Source organism: Podarcis gaigeae (assembly GCF_964106915.1).
Source record: "Podarcis gaigeae genome assembly, chromosome: 10".
Taxonomy (NCBI): domain Eukaryota; kingdom Metazoa; phylum Chordata; class Lepidosauria; order Squamata; family Lacertidae; genus Podarcis; species Podarcis gaigeae.
Genome location: NC_139686.1, coordinates 3,962,721 through 3,976,573, shown reverse-complemented (window position 1 = coordinate 3,976,573; position 13,853 = coordinate 3,962,721). Strand labels below are relative to the sequence as shown.

Genomic DNA, 13,853 nt, shown 5'->3' with positions numbered 1-13,853 from the left:
TTCAGCCCAGACACTGAGGTTCAGCTCCGAGGGCCTTCTGGCAGTTCCCTCCGTGTGAGAAGCAAACTTACAGGGAACTAGGCAGAGGGCCTTCTCGGTAGTGGCACCTGCCCTGTGGAACGCCCTCCCATCAGATGTCAAGGACATAAACAACTACCTGACTTTTAGAAGACATCTGAAGGCTGCCCTGCTTAGGGAAGTTTTTAATGACTGATGTTTTAATGTATTTTAAATCTTTTGTTGGAAGCCTCCTAGAGTGGTGGTGGAAGCCCAGCCAGATGGACAGGGTAGAAATAATAAATTATTATTATTATTATTATTATTATTAGACACGGGTGGCACTGTGGGTTAAACCACAGAGCCTAGGGCTTGCTGATCAGAAGGTCGGCGGTTCGAATCCCCGCAACAGGATGAGCTCCCATTGCTCGGTCCCTGCTCCTGCCAATCTAGCAGTTCAAAAGCACATCAAAGTGCAAGTAGATAAATAGGTACCAGTCCAGCGGGAAGGTAAATGGCATTTCTGTGCGCTGCTCTGGTTCGCCAGAAGCGGCATAGTCATGCTGGCCACATGACCCGGAAGCTATACGCCGGCTCCCTCGGCCAATAAAGCGAGATCAGCGCCGCAACCCCAGAGTCAGGCACGACTGGACCTAATGGTCAGGGGTCCCTTTACCTTTTATTATTATTATTATTGAGAAGCCCACCCAGTTGTTTGGGAAGCTGGTGCAAGTTTTAACCTTGCTTTTAGCCTGTTGCCATTTTAACTTTCCAAAGTCTTAAATTATTGGCGTTCATTCCAATTACGGATAATTTTATAACTTTAGTAAAAAATAAAAATAATAGAAGCATTAGGCAAACTCATGGAGGAGAGGGCTAGGGTCTGCTCTGACCTCCGCAGTTGCAGGCAGCCATGCTTCTGAATCACAGTTGCTTGAAACAGCAGGAGGGGAGAACGGTCTTGTGTTCAGATGCCGCTTGCTGGTTTCCTATTGGGCATCTGGCCGTTAGAATTCCTGCTCCGTGATTGCAGTCATGGGATTGTTGTCTATCACATGACGGTGAAGGTTTTGACTCCACAGAGTGGGAAGTGACGGAGACAGGATGTTTGTGTTACTGTGTTCCATGAAGTGGGACAATGTCCTTTGTTCTTTCTCTTTGCTGTCTGATGCTAGAGAGAGAGGGAGCCATGTTGCAGTGCTCCGTGTGTGTTTATATGTAAACAAAGTAGATTAGCCAAAATGCTGAGTTGCTGAGGTCTGTTACGCAAGCTGTGAAGATTCTGCAGATCCCTAAGCGTGCCAGTGTCTGTTGGCATCGGTCGCTGTGATGTTCGGAAGTGAAGAAAGCTTTTGAAGCTCCCGAACGATCGACCAGGAGGGAGAGAACATGCCAGTCGGGTATGTGTCTCTGTCAGGGTCCTACTCGAGTGTAGGACGAGCTCCCGACACTGGCCACTCATTGTGAGAACAGGACACTGGACCAGCCTTGGCCATGGCCCTATTCCAGCAGGCCATTCCCATGTTCTCATGGATTCACTTCCCTTCCAGATATGCCCAAAGAAATTGATGTGGGCTGTGTCTGCCTGACGGACCCCTCTGGCATCCCTGGCAAGCAGCACTACGAACAGACACAAGGAGACAGAGGCAGGCGTGGAGGAGACTTTCTTTATTGATTTCTCATGAATGTAGGAGCTGCTACAGAATTGGGGTGGGATGTTGCAGTTGGGACAGAAGGTCTTGGACCTCCATGGAAGGGCCTTAATCCCCGTTCTCCAAGGCACTCATTTTGCCGAACGCTTGTCCGAAGACCCCGAGACCGGGATTTTACAGATGTAATAGTTTTCTGCCTCGCAACTATTGTCTTCCCAGAACATGTATTCTAGAAAAACAGGGAAGGAGAAGCATTAGAAGACACTGCCCTTCGTCACCTCCTCCCGACTCATCCTTCTAAACTGGGAAACCAAAATGGATCAGTTGAAAGAGGGGCTGTCCCGGGATCAAAGAAAGTAGAGTCAGAAGGGATCCCTAGGGACCCCAAGTCCAACCCTTGCAAAGTTAGTTTTGACGTGCTTTGCATTCTTCTTAGCAAGTAAGTAAATGTGGGCTTCTTGATCGTGAACTTTTAAAAATCAGTTTGACGTTATAGTCCATGCCCACTTAATTTTGCCTATTGATCTAATCTGATCTAAGCTGAATTTGTAACTGATCATTTTTTTTTTATATTATAATTATCTATTATAATTTGTATACCCACAGATATATTAGGTATATAGGTTAACCTGCCCACTTAACTGGGAGGGTTAAGATTTGAATGGATCTTCTTAAAAGATTGGGCATCTTTTAAAGAAAAAACAATGCACACACAGTCTCATAAGCCTCCGAGTTGAGAGCAATAGGGAGCAGGATTCAAACTGGTATACAAATTATGATACCACAGCTCTTTGCCGGTCACCCTGAATACCTTTTGCAGTACAGTGGTGCCCTGCAAGACGAATGCCGCGCAAGACGGAAAACTCGCTACACGAAAGAGTTTTCCGTTTTGGAGGTGCATCGCAAAACGAATTTCCTATGGGCTTGCTTCGCAAGACGAAAATGTCTTGCGAATTCCTGCGGGTTTTTTTCCCTTCCCCCCTTTTTCTAAGCCGCTTATCCGCTAAGCCGATAAGCCACTAAAAGCCGCTAAAAGCCGCTAATAGCGCTAATCCGCTAATCCGTCAATGGGCTTGCTTCGCAAGACGAAAAAACCGCTAGACGAAGAAACTCGCAGAACGGATTCTTTTTGTCTTGCGAGGCACCACTGTACTCTGTTCCTGGCTGTGTCCTACACAGCTATGAATGTGAAAAGAAAATGCTCCGAGCTGTATATAAACTGAAATTTTGCATTCGAGTAGATTTGGGGATTGTGGAGTTAACTCATTAAACTTGGCCTATTCAGGGTTTGCGACCATGTAGACACTGCTTTTGGCTAATAATTGCCACACTCTAACTCAGGGGTCCTCAAACTACAGTCCGCAGGCCGGATGCGGCCCGCCAGGCTCATAAATCTGGCCCGCAGGCCGCCCGCTCAGTCAATTTCCTTGCAATGAGGTAAACCCGGCGCGGTGTTTCCCACAATGCACCGTGAAAGCAGGCTCGGTTCGGCCATGCCCCCTTCCCCTTCCCACTATCCCGTAATCCATTGCAGGGAGATGGGAGCTGTAGTGTCGGCGATGTTGTGCTCAAGGGTTAGATATCAACGAGGATAAGTTTGATCAAATGAAGTGTCGGTGATGTTACGCACAAGAGTTAGAAACAGGTGACAAACGCTGGCACCCTGTCTAACTCCTGTGTGTAACATCGCTGACACTTTGTTTGATCAAACATACCTTTGTTGATATCTACAGGAGCCTGGCTAAAGGAACTTTAAAGACTGAATCTTCCTTTTGGACACAATTGGAATGAGTTCTCTCTTTGTGGCTTCTGTAGTAGATCTTGTACCTAGCTCTCTCAATTTTTGGATTATTAATATAAGATTTGGAAGTAGAATGGTTTGGTAGTGTTTTGTGTGCTGCTTATGTGCTGCTTACTTTATACTGGCCAGGTAAGGCCAGCAGCCCCGTGGAGAGGCGTCCGCGTTCCTCTCGCTTCTGACTGTTGGGGGTCCTTCATTGAAGACCTCTCTCCCGCCAAGTGCTCTTCACTGGCTGCAAGGCAGGAGGCAGCGAAGAGGACCCTCGGAGCCTCTTATCTTTGTTTATGTAACCGTGCAAACCAAAGGCTGTGTCTAGTTGCAGTGGGACAGCTCGATCTCTCCAGCGAGAGTCTGCTTTGCCTTCAGCACTGAAGTTGGCGTTCACTGTAGGCCGAACTGCGGTAGTTTGCTCCTTCCTGCATCCCTCCGCCCTCCTCTCTCTCTCTCTCTCTCTCTCTCTCTCTCTCTCTCTCTCGTATTCAGTAGTGCTGTGTAGTTCTTGGAGAATGCTGTTAAGTGCATACTTGCCCATTTAAGCAGTGACCTTGAAAATCAGCGTACACTGGTACCTCGGGTTAAGAACGTAATTCATTCTGGAGGCCCGTTCTTAACCTAAAACTGTTCTTACCCTGAAGCACCACTTTAGCTAATGGGGCCTCCTGCTGCCTCTGCGCCGCCGGAGCACCATTTCTGTTCTCATCCTGAAGCAAAGTTCTTAACCCGAGGTACTATTTCTGGGTTAGCGGAGTCTGTATCCTGAAGCGTCTGTAACCTGAAGCGTATGTAACCCGAGGTACCACTGTATAAAAGTTCAAATTGGTCGTACTTGGCACAGATCCTCTCTGATGAACACTTGCTATGACTAGCAGTGACAAATATGGAACCGGATATTGACCATCTCCTTAGCCAAAAGCAGGCCCATACTTCCCATTGAAATACTTATAAGTTTATGTTTATTAAAATTGTTCTCCATTTTAAATTTTGTGTTGTTTTTCCTGTTTTTGTGTGCACTAGAAATAAAATAAGTGCACTGTGCATAGGAATTTGTTCATCCCCCTAAAACAAATATAGTCCGGCCCCTAACAGTGTCTGGGGGAAGTGAACCGGCCCCCTGTTTAAAAAGTTTGAGGACCCCTGCTCTAACTTGTGAGTCGCAAGTCATGCGGCCACAGACAGTATCTGGTCAGTGACGTGACCCAGTGGATCCCTTCCATCTCTACAATTCTATGACTTGCTGCTTCTATGCTAGTAACGCAGAACTTTTCATTTTTCTTTTAGGAAACTTTTATCTTCATTTCATACAAACCTCACGGTCCCCCTTTAAACACTACTCTGAGTTGTTCTGGAGGAATTCTAAGGCTGTTTTGGAGAAAGACAGCCCAGGTCTGGTGGGGGGCATAAATAAATTTCACCCAGTGACAGGAGAAAGGTTGAAGATTCCCCACCCCTCAGAGGACAATATACAGTACTGCTGTTTTGTGGTGAGGGCTCCAGGAGACAGAAGGAAGCAAAGTAGGACCACCTATGATATCTGTGGAGAACCAGAAATCTGCAGACCAGATTTGGCCTACTAGGTTTCCCATTTAGCCTACAAGGTCATGTTGGCCAAACCATGTCTACCTCTCCTACCCCTGTTATCATGTACCATGTCAGGTGAGGAGCATGCAAAGATGTCTAACCCTGTCAAAAGTTGGCCCATAGAAGTGAGGGGGTGACGTGACCATCCCGTCCCCATGTCTGATCCAGTTGCCCACCTATGACCCAGTCTAGCTAGGCTTCCTCCTAACCAGCCTGGTCAATCTGCCACAAAATGTCCCGTGAGGTGGACACAGTTCTTGGGTTCACATTGTTGACTCTGTTTTCTTTCTTTCTTAGCAGGCAAAACATGAATAACTTGTTATCAGAAGCATGGAAACAAGGTTCAAGGAAGCTCTCCCAGAATCCCCATAGAACTTAAGATCCTGGAACCCTCTTGCTCACCTGCGCCGTACAACGCGATGCAGAATTCTTGTTTGTGAGGGTAGGAAGGCTGTCCAGGCCCCCAGGGCATATAGTCGACCACAGCATTATCGGTCCATTTCCACACTATAATCTGTGGAGACAACCAAAAGAGACAGGGTCTCAGCTGAGGAAGAAGGAGGGCCCTTTGATGTCCTCCCTAATTCTCAAGCAGAAATAAAACATTCAGACACTCAGGACCCCAAACCTATTTCAAGGAGGAGGAGGAGGAGAAGCGTTTGGATTTGATATCCCACTTTATCACTACCCGAAGGAGTCTCAAAGCGGCTCACAATCCCTTCCTCCCCCACAACAAACACTCTGTGAGGTGAGTGGGGCTGAGAGACTTCAAAGAAGTGTGACTGGCCCAAAGTCACCCAGCAGCTGCATGTGGAGGAGTGGAGACGCGAACCCAGTTCACCAGATTACGAGTCTACCACCCTTAGCCACTACACCACACATACAAGTGGATAGCTCTGAGGATAAGAGACCACCAAGACTTCTGTGGCCCACACATGGGGCCATGTCAGCCTCGGGCAGCAGAATCTACAGGAGCAGCAGAGCGAGCCTCCAAGGAACAGCAAGGACTCTTGGGATGGGAGGCAGGAGAGAGCCCGTCCCTCCATGTCCCTGTTTCCTTATTTGATCCCGCACCATTGATCTTGGAATGTCCCGCTTTTCCTTAGGACATGGGTAGACAACCTAAATAAGGGATGCGGGTGGCGCTGTGGGTTAAACCACAGGGCCTAGGACTTGCCGACCAGAAGGTCAGTGGTTCGAATCCCTGTGATGGGGTGAGCTCCCGTTGCTCGGTCCCTGTTCCTGCCAACCTAGCAGGGGTCAGCAAACTTTTTCAGGGCCCCTGACTATTAGGTCCAGTCGTGGCCGACTCTGGGGTTGTGGCATTTATCTCCTTTACTGGCCGAGGGAGCTGGCGTACAGCTTCTGGGTCATGTGGCCAGCATGACTAAGCCGCTTCTGGCGAACCAGAGCAGCGCATGGAAACGCTCTTTACTTTCCTGCCAGAGTGGTACCTATTTATCTACTTGCACTTTGACGTGCTTTCGAACTGCTAGGTTGGCAGGAGCAGGGACCGAGCAACGGGAGCTCACCCCATCGCGGGGATTTGAACCACAGACCTTCTGATCAGCAAGTCCTAGGCTCTGTGGTTTAACCCACAGTGCCACCTGCGTCCCAACAATAATGGGATAGGATGTCCCTAATATCACAGGAGACATGTTGGAAGGTATATGCCAGTTAGCGAGTGCATGACAACCTTAAGTCCAGTGTGTATTAGCTGAACAAGCCTTAGGAACTTTTTTGTTTTAAAGGTTGATGCAGCAGCCATGAAATTCAGAGCTCTCGTCTTCTGGACTGCTCCTCTGTGTGCTTGCAGGCTGATGTTTCCAGCCAGAGGCAAATGAAAAGCAGAGGCTGCCCCCTTTACTTACCTTTCCACCGCGTTTGACTCTGAACAACCCAATCCAGATGTGGAATCCAGGGCCTTTGCCTTGTATTATAACACTGGCTATATACCTGTGCTCTTCCCAGTTAAGGATGGAGGCCAGGTGGCTGTCAGTCCCAAACCTTTGGCAGTCTGCCTGGGAGAGAAAAAGAATAAGGGGTTTTACCCTGCAGGTGAGGGCAAGCTGCCTGGTTGCATCGAGCGGCTCCTGTAAGATTTCCCAAGCGGGATTGTGCAAGGACCACAGCACAATGATAATATTTTTGTGTAGATCACTGTGACCTCACAACCATGGATGCATCTGCAGTGCCAGGTGCCAGGGATATACAAAGCAGTGTGATCAAGACAGTGATTGGTTCTGCTTCTCTCAAAGATGGCATCTGAGGCCAGAAAGAGAGATTCGAGGTGGGGAATAAATGGAGGGCAGGTGTACTTAGAATCCTTTCCCTGGTTCAGCAGGTCCTCCTTGTGTGCTTACCAGGTGGAGGTGAAACTCTCCCTTTTGATTTCCCCCAATTTCTCATTTTTCCAACATTAAGTTTAGCACCACCAGATTTCCACATCCCTTTGATTGGTTTATTAAAGAAGAAGTCCCCGTCGAAATTGTTTGATTTCTCCTTTTTTATTCCTCCTTTCTCCATTTTGATTCCCCCAGTTTCTCCTTTTTGCAACCCCACATTTCTACATCAGTTTGGGGGGGGGGGTGGTTTTTTTTTTTTTTTAATCCTCATGAAAATCCACCAGCACTTTATTGCAAGTTTCCTCTAAGAAACACTTTTTTTTTTTGCAAGTGTTTCCCCCTAATATATTGTATTTTTGTACATCACCAAGCAGGTCTTATGCACCAACAGGGAAGGGAGATCACTAGTGAAGTTCTGCATGGGTGTGCCTGTCTGTCTGTCTCTCTGACACCAAACATGGTGTCTTGAGGAATTTGCAACACGGGGCTTCCGAGAATCTCTCATTACCTCTGCATCATTCCAGTTCCGCTTCACTTTTCTTAATAAATAACAATGTCCCTGAAACCTGAACCAATTCTGAGGGCAGCCTGATGCTTCTGTGCCTGCCAGAGAAGAGGGAAAACATTATAAAGGTCAGTTTGGGGAGGAGATCTCTACGAGATGAATCCACAATCCAGATCATTAGCAGGAGGGGGATTTTCACCCAGGACTGAGGGTTGAAACTGGAAATTCCGGATGACAAAGAGCCTTGGTTGGCAAAATATTGCTCAAAAAAAGATATGCTAATATGCCTAAATTAAAATGTGAAGTACTGGATGGAAGAAAAATTAGTAAGGAAAGATAATAAGAATATATAGGTGACTTGAGAAGGCTGTAGAATGCACAGATTATTGTAAATTGTATAATGTGGAGGAAATTGAGTGGGGGCGGAGGGAAGTGGGAGGAAGGAGAAAAGAATAATATGATGGATTGAGGAAATATAAATGTAAATGTATGGGGAGATGGGGAGGAAATGGTGCTGGCTTTGGTACATTTGTATTGTAATGTAATAGGTGAAAACCAATTAAGAAGGAAGGAAGGAAGGAAGGAAGGAAGGAAGGAAGGAAGGAAGGAAGGGAGGGAGGGAGGGAGGGAGGGAGCCTTGGTGCCCCGGTTTCGTCCTCTGCTTCATGTTTCAAATCTATATTACTAGAATTTGTAATGCCTTTTCTCCTGAGATTTGCTTTCTGCTTGGCTTCTCCCAGTCCAGGTTTGAGGAGCCCAGCTGGGATGTACCTTGCAGAAAAGAGCAGGCAACCAGGAAGCCCCAAATGGAGAGGTGGAAGAAAGTGATGCGTCCCATCGGCACCTGAGGAGAGAGAAGAAAAGAAGAAGAGACTCCTGAGATCTGTGAAATGGGATCGTGCGTTTTATAGTATCCTCTAGATCTGTCAACTATTGTTAGAAAGGTTGCTCAGTCCCTGCTCCTGCCAACCTAGCAGTTCGAAAGCATGCAGTGCAAGTAGATAAATAGGTACCACTCCGGCGAGAAGGTAAACGGTGTTTCTGTGCGCTGCTCTGGTTCGCCAGAAGCAGCTTAGTCATGCTGGCCACATGACCTGGAATCTGTACACCGGCTCCCTTGGCCAGTAAAGTGAGATGAGCGCCGCAACCCCAGAGTCGGCCACGACTGGATCTAATAGTCAGGGGTCCCTTTACTAGATCTGTCATCTATTGATAGAATGGTTACGGGTGGCAGGCCAAAAGAAGAAGTCACCTAATGGACTTAATGGACAACAAGTCTGCAGCAGACGAAAGGCAGTCCTTGTTCGCACAACTCGTGATGAAAACCCCCTACTTCCAACATAAGGAAGGCTACTAACTGAGGAGGAGCTTCCCAGCTGTGAGAGATGGGATGGCAGCTGTTGGGAAGACCAACTGCTTATTATTAAGGCATGGAGAAAGTGGAGAGGGATATGTCTTTCTCATCACACTATCACTCGTGGGGATTAAACGGATCTGAATGTTGGAAGATTCAGGACAGATTCAAGCAGTTCATCACTAAAGTATGGAACTCGCTCCCCCAATAGGATTAGACAAATTCACAGAGGCCAAGGCTTTTGATGGCTATTTACTCTGGTGTTCTACCTCTCCTGTCCAACGCCACAATATGGCACTGAATACCAGTTGCCAGAAACCGCAGGAGGGGATGTGCTGAATAAATTTGGTTTAGAATTTATTGGACTCCACTACTCTTGCTTAGGAAGAAGAAGAAGAAGAAGAAGAAGAAGAAGAAGAAGAAGAAGAAGAAGATGATGATGATTTTGGATTTGATATCCTGCTTTATCACTACCTGAAGGAGTCTCAAAGCGGCTAACATTCTCCTTTCCCTTCCTCCCCCACAACAAACACTCTGTGAGGTGAGGGGGGCTGAGAGACTTCAGAGAAGTGTGAGGAACCCAAGATCACCCAGCAGCTGCATGTGGAGGAGCGGAGACGCGAACCCGGTTCCCCAGATTACGAGTCCACCGCTCTTAACCACTACACCACACCGGCTCTCAAGGGACTGTCTTCACCAGGGGCGCCCAAACTATTTTTCAAAGAGGGCCAGATTTGATGAAGTGAACATGTGTGAGGGCCGACCAAAGTTGTTGAGCTTTTTTACATTTTTTAAAGGGTTTTACCACAGGACATATACTGCCACGGGGGCCAGATTAAGCCTCTGAAATGGGCTTTGGACATGACTGGTCTGCAACAACACGCGGCTGGAGGATGTGAGAAGGATCTTACATTCAGGGCTGTCTTAACCATAAGTGCCAGGGGTGCGGGACACCTGGGCGCTGGTCTCTCAGGGGCGCCAGGCCAAGAGTCTGGGGCCCAAGAGTTGAGTCTGGGGAAGAGCCCGCCCGTCGGTCAGAGCGCTATGGCAGGATCTTCTGCTGCTCTGCACCATGAGTTTGGGGGCGACCGAGCCAGAGAGACGCTGAGGTGGCCAGCCAACTCCGTCCTCCTGAACGCCTGGGACTGGGCAACCTCCTGAACGCCTGGCGGTGCCAGGCAGATCTTTGCACCCCAGCGCATATGCTTAAGACAGTCCTGATTACATTATAGCATGTGTTATATGTACGTAACTGATATCAAGGCTTCTTGTAAATGTCACGCAGCCCATCATTCTCGCAGCACAAAACCCACGTTAATTTTCAGCACTACGTTGCGCAAAACGAGGAGCCAGTTTGAAGAATTGCGAAATTGCAAAATAAAAACACAACAAGATAAATTTCTCTAGCACAAGCGACGCTTGGGTGAGGGGCTACTTATATTTCCGCAAGTGACGTCACCTTCAGCGTCTCACTCCTGAGAGAATGGATGGAAATATCTATTGCAAAAATATATGGCAATTACAAATTTATTTATTTATTTATTAATATATATATATATATTTAAAAGTAAGCATGAGATCACATTATGAAGAATTGTCCCCCCCCCTCTAATTTCTGTTAGTCACAGCAAATCAAAAGGGCTTCTTTTTCAGAGAGAACCAGACGCCACAGACAGACAACAAGAACACAAGGAAATCACCTTCATCATCTGCTGAGGGGCTTTCTAAAGGTATCTGTGTGGGTGCTGGCCCTTCCTATGCAAGTTACTCACCTGGTGGCCCATTAGGCTGTATTGTCCAGAGAGAGGGGAAGGCTTGTCTAAAGGATATGATATAGTCCTGAATCTTTCAAAAATGAGCAGGAAGGGAGCCGTGAGTGCATGTGGCCCCGTCATCAGGAAGAACTACTGAACCCAAAAGCACATCTCGGCCATTTGGGAGTTCCATGGCTGAGCAGTGATCCATACGGAAACTCGGGAGAAGAATGACCAGAAAATATCCAGCTTCGAGGAAGGATCTGATAAACCATGTGCTCAAAATACACCCTTGCCACTTCTGCAAACATCTTAACATACCCTCCAACATTTCTCCGATAATAATAGGGGCATTCTCTAGGGACACCAGGTAGTTTCTTCTGCGTTTGATCTCGCTGAACACCTAGGCACCAGGCACACGCCTACATTGATCTCCTTGAGCCAATTGCAACCTCTCTGCCAAAACTCCCTTGCCAAATTGTTGTAAAGATTTTTTTTTTTTTGCCTTCCACAGATAAATGGAAAGAAAGAAAAGTTTGGCTGTAATCTGCCTGGAGCCCCTGTCAGGGAAAAAGGCAGAAAAGAAGAGGAAGAAGAGGAAGAAGAGGAAGAAGAGGAAGAAGAAGAAGAAGAAGAAGAAGAAGAAGAAGAAGAAGAAGAAGAAGAAGAAGAAGAAGAAGAAGAATGATGATGTTCAGGAACATATCAAAGAGTAAATCCTATTGAACACTCAGTGGGACTTGAGTAAGAATACTCAGGACTGCAGTGTAAGGCTGGACAGTCTTTACCCAGTTACCTGGGAGTGAGCTCCATTGAACATAGTGGGACTTACTTCTGAGTAGATAGTGTAAGACTCCCTGTACAATTGAACAGTCCCTGCATTTTTGCTGAGAAATGTCTGGCTGTGGAAGCATTGCAATATAAGAATTTAAAATGGATTGCTTACATTCCCTTCAGAATTACAGGAAGGGCTTTTTATGACAGCTTCAGCACGTCCTTCATTTGGTGGAGGTATTTTCTTTTCAGTAGAAATGGGACTCTGTTTTTGCCCCCCCCCCACCACTTTGTTTCTGTTGATCTTTTTCCAGCTCTGATTTTATGTTCTCCACATTTCCACGTCAGTCTGCATTATTTTTAAGTCCTCGTGAAAATTTGTTGATATTTTGGTGCGAATTTCTCCCAACGCACACATTTCCCCCCCAGTGCAATTTTGCCTAATATACTCCCCCCCGCAAACCAATTTTACCTGATAGAAAGGATAATATATACATTTTTTTGCATACTTTACCCCAGTGTTTGCATTTCTGCCCATATCGTGCAGCTGGAGTATCGCATTCCAAAACTCAGACAACTCTGGATTTTGAAGAAAGGTTGTGTTTTGGTTCGTGGGTTGTTTAGGAAAGTGCAGATGAGTGTGATGTAGTAGTCAGAATGCCTGGCCAGGACTTGAGAGAGACCCGAGTTCAAATCCCACACTCGCCCATGAAGCTCACTGCCTCTCAACCTAACCTAGCTCTCAGGGTTGTTGCAAGGATCAAATGAGAACTCTGCACACCACCTTTAGCTCGGTGGAGAAAAAGGTGGGATATAAATGTGGTAAACAAACAAACAAACCAGGTAGGTTCATCTTTAATTTCAAACTCTCCCCTAGCTGCAGGGGACTGAAATAGCTTGCTGTCTTGAAAACATAAAGACATCGATTGATTCCACCTGCTAAGTCCCATTTCTCTGTCCTTCTTGGTACCTAGCTCACTGCTCAACCATGACAGCATGGAAATGTACATTATCTGACTTTGATTTGGTGTTGAAACACAGCGGTCGTTTCCAGCATTGGCACCAGAGGCAAACAAGAGCACCCACATTCGCCTCGAACCCCTGCAAGAAAGTTTGAGTTCTCTAAGGAAGGAAAGTTGTCATCATTTCTAACAGACACAGGGATGTTGAGTACATTGCAAAATGGGAGGGGGGAGGAGAATAAGGGTATTTTCCAAAGCTATCCCATTGATGATGACTCAGATGTAGAATCTGACGTTGACAGTGACATGGAGAACACTGAGGTGAGTTCCACTGATACAGTGTAGGGCATGCGCCTGATGCGCAGATCAGAAGGAGCAAAAAAGGGTGAGAGACTCACCAGGTATGCGCGCAAGTTTGCTAACACAGTTGTTGCAGATTTAGCTGCGGCTAGTAGAATGACGCAGGTCTTGGAACCTGAAAGAGGTACAAGGTTTGTCCTCAAAGGACGGGAAACCACGCCCAAAGGCTGTAAGGGTAGACACTGCTTCCTCAGAGAGGAATAGAGCTAGAGCTCTAGTCCCATGGAAGGAGGGTAACCAGAAGTGCAAGGTGGTAAGGCCCAAGGCTAGTCCTGTTGCAGGTAGTTCCAAGGGTGGAACGGGGATACAGGGGTATACTATGTGCATGGCATCTGTGGGAGGGGAATCAGAGCTTACAGGGTTAACAGTTCAGAGTCCAGTGTCCTGCCTGTTCTAGGGAGGAGCTTTCTCCACTTCCGGAGAAGCGTTTCTTTGTTCTGTCTGACTTTCGTTTTCTGCCGAGGCAGGCAAGTCGCAATGTCTGCTGCTTTGGATGGACTGTTTATTTTTGCTGCTCTGCTGTACGTACAATAAAGCTTTTTTTAGTTTAGAACAACACCGTGTGGACTCTGTCTTCTGCAAGCTTGCACACCAAGCGGCACGCGCTGTGCACACTCTGATACAAGTCCGGGCGAAGCTGTGTGCAGGGAAGTGTATTGGACCTCCACAGGTTTTGTTGTTATGCAGCCATGTTTGTGCCATGTGTGCGAAGAGCTGCAGAGCTGCAGTCCAGCTTTGAGATCCTACCTGCTGCTGTGTGCTTAGAGCAAG

The 13,853-nt window shown here is 47.1% G+C and overlaps 1 protein-coding gene across 1 annotated transcript; it reads right to left on the bottom strand.

The window, feature by feature from the left end:
• Window positions 1-1,645: 1,645 nt before the first annotated feature.
• On the bottom strand, window positions 1,646-8,819 carry LOC310826244 (C-type lectin BPL-like). Its single transcript, XM_083701020.1, has 5 exons — window positions 8,650-8,819; window positions 7,882-7,976; window positions 6,900-7,049; window positions 5,431-5,542; window positions 1,646-1,878 (listed from the first exon to the last, which is right to left on the bottom strand). Exons 1-5 carry the CDS (start codon window positions 8,714-8,716, stop codon window positions 1,781-1,783), a joined length of 522 nt encoding a protein of 173 aa, XP_083557146.1. The 5' UTR covers window positions 8,717-8,819; the 3' UTR covers window positions 1,646-1,780.
• Window positions 8,820-13,853: the final 5,034 nt, after the last annotated feature.

Bases quoted from the DNA above. Each gene is read 5' to 3' on its own strand.
- LOC310826244 (XM_083701020.1), bottom strand. From the start codon at position 8,716: ATGGGACGCATCACTTTCTTCCACCTCTCCATTTGGGGCTTCCTGGTT. The intron at 7,050-7,881 runs GTAATGAGAGAT...TTTCTCTCCCAG, and splicing joins GGAACTGGAATGATGCAGAG to GCAGACTGCCAAAGGTTTGG. The intron at 1,879-5,430 runs GTGAGCAAGAGG...CTGTTTTTCTAG, and splicing joins CATCGCGTTGTACGGCGCAG to AATACATGTTCTGGGAAGAC.